General features: G+C 43.4%; 1 protein-coding gene across 10 annotated transcripts in view; it reads left to right on the forward strand.

The window, feature by feature from the left end:
• KALRN (kalirin RhoGEF kinase) overlaps window positions 1-15,349 on the forward strand; it is a 712,406-nt gene that overhangs the window by 210,066 nt on the left and 486,991 nt on the right. For all 10 annotated transcript variants that reach the window (XM_058662003.1, XM_058661996.1, XM_058662002.1 and 7 more), the window contains exons 2-3: window positions 5,813-5,887; window positions 11,668-11,782. In XM_058662003.1, coding sequence (XP_058517986.1) covers window positions 5,813-5,887; window positions 11,668-11,782 — 190 coding nt within the window. The remainder of the gene's footprint in view (window positions 1-5,812; window positions 5,888-11,667; window positions 11,783-15,349) is intronic.

Consider the following 15,349-nt stretch of genomic DNA (forward strand, 5'->3'; position numbering starts at 1 on the left):
ATAACCTGTTTTTGAAAACTGCTCATTGTCCCATTTGGCATACCTGTCTATTTCTGCTTAGATGTATCTTAAAGGGCAAGATCCATTTCTTATGTTTCTTAGTAGCACCATATCCTAACCTAGGGTCCAGCATCAAATGAGTGCTCAATAAAATACTGATGCCAGGATGACTCAGTGAGTAGCATGGTGTCCAGGTTATACCCAAACCAAGGTTTGACCAAAGGAGCTCTTGAAACTGTTCATTTCAATTAAAATCTTATCAGTCAGTGACCAGCTGATGCTCTGAGCAAGGTGTTGATGCTAGCCACCATGGGGGTGGAATGGAAAGAGAAGGCATAGATCCAAGCAATAGGAAATTGCTGTCTTATTGATGAAACAGTCACTTCTCCTGAATGCAAATGAAAGAGGTGTGACTCAGAAGCAAAGGAAAGAGCAATCCATGGATACCTTTGTAACTGACACCTCCAACTGCTCCATTCTTGCTCATTCAGTTCTTTGTTAGTTGCTTGTCTATGGCAGAATTGCTGCTTGTAAAGCAGTGTGAAGTATAAGGCACTCAGCTTCCCTAAGGGATTTATAGTTATCCCAGACCCACAGAACCATGAACAGAGTCTGTGGCTCAAGGGTCAGTCAGACCTTCCATTGTCATATGAGACCACATGGAATCTGGGAGCAAAAGGGAGAACTGTTGACAACTTCCAAAATGGGAAATGGTGACTAGGAGAGGGAAACGGGAAACAAACAGCAGCTTTCATCTGCAGCAAGGAGGAACTTAAGTGGAGCTTGGAGAAGACTCATGCTGGAAGATCCTGGGGAGATGGTAGTGGTAATTTTTACTTCCCTAATAGAGGCAGAGCACTTCAGCTTTGCTAATTAATGGAACAGCAGGCTTGTAATTTTGACAGCAGCAGGACACGAGTGGGGTGGGATTAGCACTGAATGCCAGAGAGGCATGCCTTTGTCCTTAAGAGGAGGTTCAACTCCCACGTTGGGTCAGGTCTGTGAGGTGCCCCCCACCTCTTTTGTAGCCCAGCTGTACTTCCAAAGCCATGAGGTTCTTTTTTTTTTTTTTTCAGGCATAGGGTACTTATTTCTTCTTTGGGGATAGAAAGGGCCTTTTATTTCAATAGACTTTTCTGTTAAAGGAAGAAGTTGATCTATGATCTAGAGTTTGTAGCCTAATAGTGCTAACAAATGCAGCCTGTACCAAAACTAGTGATTATAGAGTAAGCCTGTCCCCTTCAAAGTGTGGATACCCCATAGAAGTTCTTTCATCAGTTGTCTCCCAGTTTGCTTGGGATGCCTGCAAAATAAGGTGATTGGCCCTGAATATTTGATTATAATCCCTAAGATGATTCCAGGAAGAGTTTTTGGGAATGTAGGGATGAGTTGTTTTATCTTCCCTGGGAATTGCCAATTCTTCAATTCAAATAATCTGAAGATTGCAAAGGTTGATAAATATGAAGGAAAGGTTCAGAAAGTCAAGGTATTAGAACTGTGTTGTACCCTGGAGATCATCAACTCAGATCCCACGTGTCTGATAGGACAGGTGAAGCCACTGAGCTTGTATAAATAACTTTAATAATAAGGGTTCATTCATTCATTTGTTGTTTCATCAAGTATTTACTGAGTCTACAGAGACATGTTCTTGACAGTGAAAATGTGTTCATATTTCATTGATCCTGTTTGAGTTAGTGTTCAATGGACTTACCTCTTATCAAGCAGCTGGCTTCTCAGAAGCCCCAGAAAAGTGAAACCTAGGATCTTCAGCCAGTGCAAACAAGTTTTATATGCAAGGTCACCCATTGTGGAGCTGTTGAGACAATTAGTTTAACCCTATTTGGCTTTACATGATGCATATATTGTTGAAAAGTTATTTGCAATGCAATTTTTAGCAAACAGAAAACTAATGCAAGCCTCTAAGGGAACTTTAAAGAGGCCCTGAAGCAAGTCCTTTGAAAATCTTGTTGTTGTTTTTGCTGTAAATGATTATCCCATAATTATGGATTTCTTAAATCTAGACTCTTTGAGTTTTCTTTTCGTGAGTACACAGCCAAGCAGATAGCCCAGCAGTGGTCTGAACTAGGTTGGCAGACTCTGGCTCTGAAAGTGAATACCCTGAGAATTTTTTTTTTAAAGATTTATCTATTTTATTACAAAGCCAGATATACAGAGAGGAGGAGAGACAGAGAGGAAGATCTTCCATCCGATGTTTCACTCCCCAAGTGAGCCGCAATGGGCCAGTGCGCGCTGATCCGAAGCCGGGAACCTGGAACCTCTTCCGGGTCTCCCACGCGGGTGCAGTGTCCCAACGCATTGGGCCGTCCTCAACTGCTTTCCCAGGCCACAAGCAGGGAGCTGGATGGGAAGTGGAGCTGCCGGGATTAGAACTGGCGCCCATATGGGATCCCGGGGCATTCAAGGCAAGGACTGTAGCCGCTAGGCCACGCCGCCGGGTCCCACCCTGAGAATTTTTGAAGCTCCCATCCTAAAATCCTGACATTTGCTGGAGCCTGTGACTGCGAGCTGCATGAATAAGCTGTGTGCCTTCAATTGGATCTCGGATCCTAGACCAGAAGGCAGGAATGAGTCATGAAGACTGGGATGTGAAGATGAGATCTGGAACTCCCTCTTCCTCTCCACAGGGAGGAATGGGAAGGGGATAGGATGGAGAATCTTCTATAATAGGATATTTAAAACTCTCCCTTGAGGCTTAGTGACTATTTGGAATTAAGACTGTTGTATGCTTTTACACAATAGGGAAGATGAGAGAGGGCAGTAGAAAGTGTAGTACAGGAATTTTCCAGGAAAGACTTCCACATGGATTCTTTTGTTTATTATTTTAATTTTTCCATTATACTATTTTGGAGGCATAGGGATTCCCTCTTCCACCTCCCCTTTCTCCCTTCCCGTTCTCCCCTCCCCCACTATTTTCTTCTATATTATAACAATAGTACAGTCCTTCAACAACAGTCACAAGTCCAACATTCTGCTATTTAAATCTTTCCTGGCATTGTAGGTACAGGCATTGCTAGAAAGTCTATTGTCATATTGTCAAGGTATATTGAACAATCTCATTGCGAATCCTCCTTTTATTCAGGAGTAACAATGCATACTGCAACGTATCATTACTTCTTGGTACGCTATTCTCCATTATTCAGTTAATCAATGAGAATATATGTATATACATGTTTACCTATATATCTATTTGTTTTGTATTTTGCATGAATATTGCTTTATATCAGAGAGAATGGATGATATTTTTTTCATTTTGGGATTGGCTTATTTCACTGGTCTCTAGTTAGATTCTTATTATACAGTGGAATCTCGTTAGATTGGGTCTTGCTATTTTTAAAAATTTATTTATTTGAAAGTTAAGAGTGATGGGGAAGGGGATTGATCTGCTAGTTCAGGTCAAAGCCAAGAGCCCAGAGCTCCATTTAGGTCTTCTGCATGCAGAGCAAGAACTCAAATATTTGAACCACATTTTGCTGCCTTTCAAGGCACATTACCAGGGTGCTGGCTCAGAAGTGAATCTGCTACATCTTGAACCGGTGATCTGACATGGGATGCTGGTGTTGGAGGCAGCAGCTTAGCTCACTGTGTCACATCTCTAGCACTGCATCTTGTTGTTTTTGAATTTGTCAATAATGTGAAAGAAGTTAGGACTGAAATTTTAATTTTCATGTTGAAGACTTTTCTTTTATCCCCTGTGGAAATTGGTAATGTACATCGTGATGTAGAGGAGAGTATTTCAAAACTGATGTCTGGAAAGATATATTTCAAAGTGAAAAGTTATTTTGATGCAAAAGTATCATTTACACAATTTTATACCACTTAAGGCTGCTCTCTATTTATTTATTTATTTTTTTGCTGTCAACACCTAATAGTATTCTTCCTTGCCATGAATGTGAAAAATTTTCCTTACAGCACAAGGATGAAAAAAAAATGCTATTTGTCAATTCTGTAACAATTAATATTATTCCTAATTAATCTTTGTCAGTAGATTTAATTATTTTTTTAAAGATTTATTTTATTACAAAGTCAGATACACAGAGAGGAGGAGAGACAGAGAGGAAGATCCTCCATCCGATGTTTCACTCCCCAAGTGAGCTGCAATGGGCCGGTGCTGCGCCGATCTGAAGCCGGGAACCAGGAACCTCTTCCGGGTCTCCCACGCGGGTGCAGGGCCCCAATTCTTTGGGCCGTCCTCGACTGCTTTCCCAGGCCACAAGCAGGGAGCTGGATGGGAAGTGGAGCCACCGGGACCAGAACTGGCGCCCATATGGGATCCCGGGGCATTCAAGGCAAGGACTTTAGCCGCTAGGCCACACTGCCAGGCCCGATTTAATTATTTTTTGTGAGGGAAGCATAAATAGCTATAGAAACAGGATAGCTTATACACTAGCTTATAGTCTTTGATAAGTTAGTGCTTTCTTTTCCATGGTGTTACTTCTTTCCTTCTATTGCCCATCTGATCTCAAAGTTATCTTCACAGTCGCTTACACCAGCATCAGGTACAATGCATCAGCTGATGAATAAAGAGCTCACTGTCTTTGGTTAGTGTAAAATGAAAAGAAAATGATGGTAAGAAAGAAATCTGTTTGGAGTTAGGATTTGCCCTGTGAGCGTGAGTGTTGGCATTTCAAGAACACCTCTCTTTCTCCTTGGTTGTGATTCCCATCCTAGATCAGTGAGCTTAGTCCTTGGTTGTTACCAAAACTCCCAGGAGGGTTTGCATGGGACCATGCTGTCCCAGCATGCTGCTCTCCTCTGGAGTTTATCAGATTTGTATGATGGGTAGGCAAAGTGTAGAAAGATACTGAATGGGGTCTTTTTGTTTGCCTTTCTGAGCTGACACAGAACTGCTTGCCTTTGGGGGTCCATGGGTGTCAAAGCCCTACTTGTGAATCCCAGCAGAAAGCCTAGTTACAGCTGGCAGGGTGGGTGGTTCTCTCCAAGAGTGCTGGGGAGTACTTAGGCTAAATGATAGGGGTACAGTGAGCTAGCCTGGGAAGAATCTGTGTCCTTCCTCCCCACACATCCCACTTAGAGACAAATTGTCCCTTGCCTCCTGAGGCTAATGTTTCTCTAGGTGTATCTTTAGTTTCCATTCTTTGTGAGCCTCAGGCCTTTCCCCCTAAAAGGAACACAGCAAGATCCTAAAGAGGTCTTGCCAACTGACACACAAGTTTATATGAGGAATGAGTGAAAGATGGAAGTGTGCTTCTTCCCCAGGAGGTTCCTTTCCCCACCTCCTGTCTGCTCTGTCCTGAGGATCATGATGACATGAGAGGGAGGGGCAGAGGGAATAAGATAGAAAGATGGTAATTGTCACTAATTTTGCTTCCAATTATGGGATTTTTGCATTTTCTTTTTTCCATTTGTGAAATAGTAACTAATAGTTGCTGTGCTACTTAGAAGCAAGGTAAGAAGAATTTCAAACGTTATAGTACACAGTGATGGCAATTGATTTTTTCAAGTATTTATTGAGTGTGTTTACTCAATACCAATGTCTGTGTTGTACATTGGAGGAGCAAAAGTGACTGCTAAAGTGCCTCCATCTTTAAACTGATCAACAGCAGTAAATTTCTCACATCTACCCCCAGGATATGATGCTTTGTTCATGAAGTGGACTGGCCTCTCTTTGAAAAGAACAAGAGAGTTGTGCCCCTGGTCACCCAGTGCTCTGACATCGTGGGAAGTGTGCACTTCCTTCTGCCGATGATGGGTTGGTTGGTGGAGGGTGGGAACCAGGATTCACCCTCCTGGTTTCTTTCACCCTGATTTCTTCTCTCTCATTGTCTCACAGGGTCTTTTCGGAATGATGGTTTGAAAGCTTCTGATGTCCTTCCCATCCTAAAGGAAAAAGTGGCCTTCGTATCTGGTGAGTATTTATAGAAGTTTGCTTTGTGATGGCTCTAGGGATTTTATGTGTGTGCATGTATGTCCAGGCATTCACTGTCTTGTGTTAATGTGACAGTAGCGAGGGTGGTTATCCAGTTTGGAGCAGCTGCTTCCTTTCTGCAGAGGCAGACAGAGGAGGAAGGAGAGTTCTGTCCCAGATGGACATGCTGGAGGACATGTGCAGCCCCCCTCACACCCATCTCAGGAAGACCTCCTTCCTCACCCTCTTTTGTGGGACAGGAACCTCCAAAGTCTTGTGAGAGATGTTTCAGCTAGCTGCAAGAGTCTGGCCACCTTACATGTTCCCTGAGGTCTCATGTGGGTCATTGGCAAGAGATTAAAATGTCATTTAATGACTCATTATCTCTCCTAGCAAAGGAAACACAAGTGAGTGTTTTTATTTAGATGTATTTTTTCCCCAAATAATGACTTGCAAATATTTTCCTTCATGTCTGTCTTCAACCCATCATGCACACCTGGATTTGTGTCTAATTCAGGAATTCGCAGTAGACAGCTCTTTGGACAGCCATCACTTTCTGTAAATAAAGTTTTGTTGCAATAGAATCCATGTGTGTTTAGGTAGTGTGTGTAATTCCCAATGGTGCCACAGCAAACTTCCACAAATTTGGCTACTTATAACAACAGAAACTTATTCCTCCTAATTTTGAAAATCAAAAATAGGTTTTACAGGGCAGGAATCAAAGTATGAGCAGGGGCAGTGTTACCTTTTGAGTCTATGAGGGAGAATCTGGTTCTTGTCCCATTAGATAATGTGCTTTCTCACAACAACTAAGTAGGTGGCCTAAGAACCAAAGCTATCTTTAGTTCTTTAAGAAAGGAGTGTGATGTGGTATGGTGATCCCTGTTACAAGTGACACAAGCAACGTTCAGATACCCTAGCGCAGCAAACAATAAGATTTCTCGGAATCATTCTGCTTGTCCAGGCTAGGGCTCTGCTTACTTTTTAAATTCCATTTCAACCCCGGTTCATTTAATGCTAATTTTGATAGTTATTATTTACTTCAATCCATAAACTACAGTTGCTTCCTGCTTCAGAATCTCTGGCAGGGCCTGAAATAGGGAGGGGCTGGAGTAAAAGTAATGTGAGCAGCCAGGTGCTGCTTCTGGAGAAGAGAAACACACCTTGTGAATTAAGGCTTCCCTTTTCGATGGTGTCTACAAAGGGTGACCTTGGAGTGGTAGGACCGGAGCCAGTATAGGGCAGGGGTTCACATTATCGACACTTCTGGGCTGGATGTCAACATAGCAAGAAGGTTGAGAGGGGCGCTAGAGTGTACTGGGAGGCCTATAGGACAGGGAAAAGGAGCAACATGTGTCTACCACCTAATTAGAGGGCAGGAAAAAGGCCAGTGAGTATGTGTAGGTTTATTAAGAACAGACACACAGCAAGGGTATATACAAGTCTTTGTAAGGCACAAAGTAATTTCTGTATTAGAAGCAGTAGCAATAGAAATACAGTTTCATCAGCACTGTTGCTGTGAGACAAGAGTGACCAGGAGGCTGCCTTTTCCCCTTCAGAGCTGCACTTGCAGTTCTTACTGATTAGTGAGCCCTCTGTTAGCAAAGTGTCAGTGCCCAGGCTGTTCAAACCTGTGGCAGCATCGCATAGCATTAGTTTCAGTACAAAGAGGGTTAGGTGAAACAAGCCCCCAAGTCTGGGTAAGCTTGGCTTCTGAGGGCTAGCTGAGTAAGGAGGGAAGACCTCCTGCAGTACACCGGACACAGCCACACCTTTGATTTCTGCTGCTCCCCCACACTCTGGGGAGCCCACAGGGTTTACTGCTATTCCTCCATTTCATTCACTGCCTCACATTTCCTCCTCTGCATGCCTTTCCCACACAGTCTGCCCATTTGAGTCTCTGCTCTCCTTTCCCGAGTCAGTTTCCATGGCACTTCCTCTAGAAGGCCCTCCTAAGTTTAATGCTTTTCTCTGAGCATACTCCTGTTGCAAATCAGTTTGGGGAATATGGGGCGATCCCAGCACACTCTGGCGTTGAGACCCTAGTTTGATTGTTCATGATACATTTTTCCCCATGTAGATTTAGCTGCAGCCCAGAGGCATAGCCAAGACACACTTAGGGAAACCCTTCCAAGTGGTAGGAAATTGGCACTAATGGAGCTCATAGGAGTGATGTGCTTGGAGGGCAGCCAGGGATGAGGCAGAGAGAAAGTGCCCAGAGCAGAACGAAGTGGCTGGGGTTGTACAGCTGTCTCCATGTGCCCAGGAAGTCTCACCCAGGTACGCCTGGGGTGCCCGGAGCTTTGGGGCTTGGGGAACATTGCCCTTCCATACTGGGGAAGAACACTGAGACTACCAAGGAAATAATGATGGGCTGCGTCTAAAAGCAGCCCAGAAACAAATCCCACCAAACAGCTTCTATCCTGAGCTTTTAAAAGACAAAAACAAAAATAAAATGAAGAAACCCAGAATTAAAGAATCCAGGGTAGCAGCTGCAATTTTTAGAATAAGAAAGTTCTGTAAAGAGGATGGGAAGAAGAAAAACAGCCTTGGTGCAGCCACACTCCTCTTCTGTCACCTCAGCCTTGACTGAATAAAAGGAAAACTATGGAAACAGACATCAAGAATCACCCAAGGCAGATCAGCGGTTTGGGCATGTGGGCATGTGCACGTGTGTGACTCAGCAGCTATGTCTGTGCCTCTGTCTTTCCAGCTCTGTCCTGTCCTGCCCCGCCCCATGGTGCACATTCCATGGACTCCTTTTGGCCGCTCTGATTCCCTCTGTGCTGCTTAAACCTCCCACTCAACCCACCCGTTGTCCCTTCTGTTCAACCTGTTCATGCAGGGCCCTGTCCTACCCTGCCATTTGGCTGTCTGTTGAGAAGTCCTCTCTTATCCTCATTTCCCATCAGCATCATTTTCTGCTATTCTCAGGAAAATGTCACCAGGGCACAATCCTTTGTACACTGGACCCACATGTCTCAAGATGTAGTCCCTAGAACAACAGCTCCACAAGATAATCCTCCAGACAGAGAGGATCTGTTCTCTGATAAGTTTGGCAAGAGCTATATATTGCCACCTTCACATGCCTTCCTGGAGACTTGCAATATCTGTTACTGCACATTAACATTTTAAGGCTCTGGGGAGTCCTGCAGTAAAGAGTTATAATTTTATTTAATCTGGCATTTCCCAGACTACAGAATAACCTCACTGCCCTAAGAAACTGTGTGTGTGTTAAAATTATTATTACTAAAACTATTATTACTAAACTCCTGCCATGTTGTTTCTCTTGTCCTCCCTCTTTCAATCTTCCTTGCCCTAACTGGGGTCTGATCTCTCAAAAAATGATCAGTATTCCCCCTCCACTCAGTCAAGGAAGCATCAACTATCTAATTTTGGCTTTGCCCTTCCACCAGCCCTGCCATGACCTATCTGCACATAAAGGGACTGTTGGCAATTCTAGAACATTTCTCGGTTCTCCCCTCCTACTCTTTATATTCCTTCTGCTCTTTATATTCCTATCTTACAGTTCCTAGCACCAAAGCCTTGAATGTTGGAGCAAATGGAAGGGGGTGGTTCTTGGAGATCATGCTGTTGTCCCTGTCACATTTTTCAAATATTGGCTACTTAGCCTCCCACCTCTTCTTTAGTTTCACTCTTCAACTCTGTTTACCATCAAGTGCCACAAGCCCCTCCTGACCCTGGGCAGTATCCTACAGAGCAGTGTCCCTCAGGCAGGCCTGACTGTGCTTTCATACTTTATCTTTGTTTCCTCTCCCTCTTGGGGATTTTGCAACTGACCTCAGATAAAAGGACAGCCTAGTCCGTTGGAATGGATCCTCCTCTTGTATCTGCTGTGAGGCCTCACTACACCCATGGTCCCTTCCCTTTCCAGCCTTATGATTCTCCTCTCCTATACTGATTCTTCTTCTCCCTATATAGTCTTGCAAAATTCTTTTCGTCCCAGAAAATGCTTGATAAAGCCTTCTTCTTCCTCTTGACCCCTTATCCTTATCTGTTGAAAGAAGACAATGGCTCTTCCCTAGGCTTTCTCATCTCTCTCTCCTCCACCACTGTCATCCTGAACCTTCTCCAGATGTCTGGAAACTTTTCCAGCCACATTTCTGAAATTGGTGTGTCCAAGGTCAGTGCTAACTCCAGCTTGGGAGGGACAGTGTTATCTACCCCTCTGAAGCTACTTAGATTGACAGGTCAGACCATGCTGAACTCCCCTTGGCTCTACTCAGAAGGCGTTAGTGGAAACCTATGGAGAAAACCAACAGCTGTAGGGGAAAAAACACTGGAGTTAGTGCTTAGGGTTACATTAAGGTAGATGAGACAGGGGAGAGTGTTGCAGACATTTTGGCTTTGAGAAAGTCATCCATTTAATCATTTCCTGCTGTGGAAGGCAGTTGGGAATGCACTATTTCCAGAACAGGTGGATAAGGGTAGTTATCAATACAAGAACCAGGACTGGTTGTTTATAAAGCTTGGAACTGGGGTCCCAGGGTCAATTCTGAGGGCAGGAGAGGTGCAGAAACATTTTCATTAGGACCAAATTTTGTTTGCTCTTCTTCTTGCAGCTGCTTTATTTCCTCCTCAGAGAGATCCAGGATTGATTAATTGCCAAGTCTCCCCTCTGTCTGTGTAGCTTCTGAACCCCACAATCAGCAGAAACATTATTCATGAGCTCACATTTGTGTGGAGTCCTAAGAGTCTTTGCCTTTCTTCTCTAAAAAACTCTTCTGATAACTGAGATTTAAGCTGCTTTTTCAGCATTGGTTGGGGCTGTGCTGACCCCTGCTCCCTCATTCTTAAATACCTGGGGATCCCCAGAGGTCATCAGGTGGTGCCTCAGATTGTGATGCGGTAATAGGCAGTGCCCTGGAATTCAGATATGACACCTTAGCTTCATTTGCTAACCCTCCTGAGAAATTCAGTTCTGCTTCTTAGTTAGAGTGTTCACTAATGAATACAATTTAGCATCATACAATAAGTAGCAAGTAGAAAGTCTAGAAAATAGAGGGGAAAGGAGCCATATAAAATGCTGGCCATTTAATACCAGTGACTGTCATTTTGGTGTACTCCTTCCAACCTTTTTCAACATGGTATTGGGAAAAGAAGTGCAATACTAGCTCACATACTTCTGTTTCTGTGGTGATTAGGACCTTGAGCATTCTTATTGCAAATGGGATTCATGATTTCTTCCAGTAGGAGTCACAGATAGCTCCTCAGGCAGGCAGGACAGTCTGGCCCCTTGGCTGCATAGAAGACACTTAATGCCTCCCGGAACTACTGTTCTTGGATGTATGCTAGCTTTAAAGCCTTCTCGACATGGTTATCAGTTCATCGCAGACTTTCCCAGCTCAAGGAGAGCTGCAAAGAGGTTAACTGGGGGGTTAAGCTTCCAAAGGACATGGCACTTTGAATCACCTGCTTTCTACTAAGGACAATTACCACCTTCGTTCTTGTCTCCTATTTCTAGAAAGCTACACTTTTGAAGGTTTCCTGTGTGCTATCCCATAAACCCTTGTAACAAGTCTCTAACGTACCCACTTGCATTTTCATCTGACATTTCTGAAGGAGGCATCCGTGAAGTCGAAAGACTTGCCCAAGATCACATGTTACCTGTGTTGAGACTCCTGCCTTGTCCTAAAAAGTAGCCAGAATTCTCTGAGCACTGTATTGCTGCCTATTCTTCCAGCACTCAGATTACTTTTTGTTCTGTGGCTGACTTTCCTGGATGGTTTTCTTAATCTGCCTCTTCTTGCTCCCTGCAGGGGGCCGTGATAAGCGAGGGGGACCCATCCTGACCTTCCCTGCACGCAGCAATCATGACAGAATAAGACAGGAAGACCTGCGGAAACTTGTGACGTATTTGGCCAGTGTGCCAAGGTAAGATGAAGTGGAATGGTTTGCAGAGAGAAGGGGCTGAACTGATGCCAGTGAGTTTGAAACCGCTTACATCTCTGCCAGGGGCCTGAATGTTTTCTGCCCTTGGAATGGGTTCCAAGTTTTCCTGGAACATCACCACCCACATTGTTTGCTTCATTCCCAACATTCCTATTGTTACTGCTGGGATTCATGCAAACGGAATGGAAACTGTGGGCAGAGGTTGTGTCCTAGGCTAAGATGACCAACACTGGGTGTATAACAGGAGGTGAGGAGGAGGAATGGCAAGCTACTGTTTATCTTAGCAAATAGTTCCAATCTGGCTTCCAGAGGGATTATTTCCAAAACCTCTGGTTTGTGAATAGATCTGTGGCTCTTGGAGTTTAGGGAAAATAGCTCCACTAAAATCACTCAGCTGGAGGTGAACCATAGCTCCGTCTAAGGGACACATTTTCCGTGGGTGTGCTATCACCCCAAAGGGGGTAAAAGCTGTTTGTTAGAAGAAGCAAAAGCACCTCAGTATTTTCTGTATTGATCATGGGTGTATCTGTGTACTAGTGTGCAGTGTGTGTATAATATTACAATTTCCCTGAGTGGGGCAATTGACAGGGAGATTTCTGAAAAGTCTATTGGGGGCAGGGTGCATTTTACATAGTAGTTTCATCACCTGCTGCTTGGGATGCTTGCAGCTGATATCGAGTGCCTGGTTCAAATCCTGACTCTTCTGCTTCTGACCCAGCTTCTTGCTAAAGTGCACTCTGGGAAGCAGTAGATGATGGCTTAAGTGCTTAGGACCACGCCACGCCTGTGGGAGACAGACCCATTTAGAGTTCCGCGCTCCTCAATTCGTCCTGGCCCTGTCCTGGTTATTATCAGCATTTGGGGAGGGATCTAGTGGATGGAATACCTCTCCATTTCTCAGTCTGTATCTCACTCTCTTAGATAAAATGAAAATAAGTAAATATAATTTTTTTCAAAAAGTCTTTTTCAGGACAGAGAATGATAATAAAAGACTGACAAGCTGATCTAGGTGATGCTGGCAATGGCAGTGAGTACAGGGGTAATGCCAAGAACGTGGTTCATGTATTTTGAAAAGAGAAGGAAGAGGCCTTTGATCAGACAAAGAATTCTAGAACATGAGAGCCAGAAGAGACTATGAGCAGTTAAGGCAAATGTATGTCGAGTTCTTCACTGGGATGAGTTGGGGCATGAGTGATTCACCGGGTAATTGGTATAACTTAGCTTGGAACGTAGTCTTCCTGGCTCTAGCCCCAGTGTTCTCTCCTGATCCTTGTTCCTGGGCAGCAAGGATGCTGCTGTGTCTCGGTCTCTTAGGGGTGCTGAAGCCTGTAAAGTGCTTGTTGTGCCAGATAGGTAGGGGTGCCCTGGGTTTGCAAAACGTTCATCTTGTCTCTGTGCATTTTATTGGAAGATCAGTAAATTACAGAGATGAGCTATATAACCTGCTCTGCTTTTTCCGAGAGACTTGGTGTAATTTTTTTAATGTGTTGATTAAGTTCTTGAAGCAGGTGTTAAAGGAAACAGGCACCACTTTTCAGGGAGCCATGGGGAGAGCAAATATGAAGCGATTGGTGGCTGTTGGTGGGCAGGTGGTAAAGGGGATTTCAAGAGCGATCATCAAATGCTTGGGAGGATGTTGAATGGGATGATAAGCTCCAAAGAGCTCCAAGCAGAAGGCTGTGAACAAACAAACGTTGGATTGTGTTTGTTTTATTTTTTCTTTATGGTATTCACTAGGGACATGAGAAAAGATAAAAGATAAATGGTCTTAAGCTCCAGTGAAAGGGATTTGGATTATGTCCAAAGACCTTCTAAACTTTGAATGAGTGAAACAATGAACTGAAGAAAAGAAAATAAGTTCTTTTTTCTTTTTCTAAAGATCTTTATAGAGAAAAAAAATTCCTGTCTATCCCAGAAGCCAGGATACAGACTAAATAACCCCTGATTGATCTAGGTAATTTAACTATTTAGCCATGTAGAGGCTAAGCAGTTTTTAAAAGTGTCATTTTGAAGTACACTACTAACAGGAATAAAACCAGGCACTTTCTAAAGCAATTTACAAAGGAACCTTTCTGGGAGATCCATGATGGACTCTTAGTTCTTTCAGAACCAAAAGTAATTTAGATCCCAGGAGAGGAGAACATATTTTTCTTTCTTGTATGTTCATCCCATACCAGCCAATACAGGCTCATCTGTTCTTTAGGATAAGAGGAAAAACAATTATAGGAATACTTTTCTGCATTCTGATTTATGAGTGATTGGGACAAAACTGATTAGAAGCACCCCCCCCAAAAAAAGAAGGAGGAGGAGGAGGAGGAGGAGAAGAAGGAGAAGGAGAAGGAGAAGGAGAAGAGAAGAGAAGGAGAAGGAGAAGGAGAAGGAGAAGGAGAAGAAGAAGAAGAAGAAGAAGAAAGAAATTTCTGCTGAAGTAAAGGGGAATAAAACCTAAGAGGAATGTGAAGAAACATGAGAAAAAAGAAACAATGCATTGCCACTGAAGGAACTTATCAGGCAAGGCCCTGTGCCTCTCAGAAGGTAGTCACAGACATTGCATGCTGTGGTCTTGAGAACAGAGAAGGTTCTTTACAGATATTTCCAAGTGCCAAGCAAGAGACCCGTTGTCACCTTCAATGGGAATAATTGATCCCTGATGTCAGCTGTCTCTCTCTCTAGGGACATGAATCCATTAGGAATATGAATACCTGGCTGTGTGCAGATTTTACCAATTAATCTTGCACCCTGATTACTTCTTAATTCTGTTGGCTGCAAGTTCATATATGAGAAGTATTAGGGACAGAATGTGAGGAAGAATTGATCTTAAGACAGTGTATATTGGGTAGGAAAACTGAAGAATTTAGTGGGTCAGATAGGGTTTTCCACTTTTCAGCATAACCATAACTTTGGGAGAGAAACTATAAAAATGAACATCTAGATTAGGCAAGTGAAACTGACAAGGCATTGTTTATCCTGAGTAATGGTCCATAATTCTAAAAGGCCAAGTCCTAATGACATTGGAGTGTTCACTCTAGACTGTTGTGATCAAGCTTACACTTAATATCCATGCACTTATTTATTCACTACTTGTTTGGCAAGTATTTACAGCCTGCATACATCAGGAAGATTGAGGATTCATGGTGAACAGGAGCAGACATTGTGAGGAAGTTAGAAAGAACCTGATTGTTTCTCTTCTAATGTCAAGCCAGTAATAATGGAGGCGGCACAAGCTATGGCTGCACTGCTAGGTATTGTAAATGTTGCACCGGCCAGTAGAAGACAGACTAAGAGCAAGTAAGTGATTAAAGAAAACCTCAGGATCTAAGGAATCAGCCAGCTGGGTGTCCCACACCTTTTTGGAGCACCATTCTAAAATATGTGATTAAACGAACAATTGTGATAATTTAGAAGTAAGAGGAATTCATTTTCTATAGAGGAGGAGTCATGTCTAGACCATTGCATTTCATTCTGCAACATTCAACTTGTCAGTCCTATTTTAAAAAAACAGAGCAGTGATAGTACAGTCAGGAGATTAGCACATTGAGGCACCCTCCT

This window comes from Ochotona princeps, chromosome 3 (assembly GCF_030435755.1).
Source record: "Ochotona princeps isolate mOchPri1 chromosome 3, mOchPri1.hap1, whole genome shotgun sequence".
In the NCBI taxonomy this organism is placed as follows: domain Eukaryota; kingdom Metazoa; phylum Chordata; class Mammalia; order Lagomorpha; family Ochotonidae; genus Ochotona; species Ochotona princeps.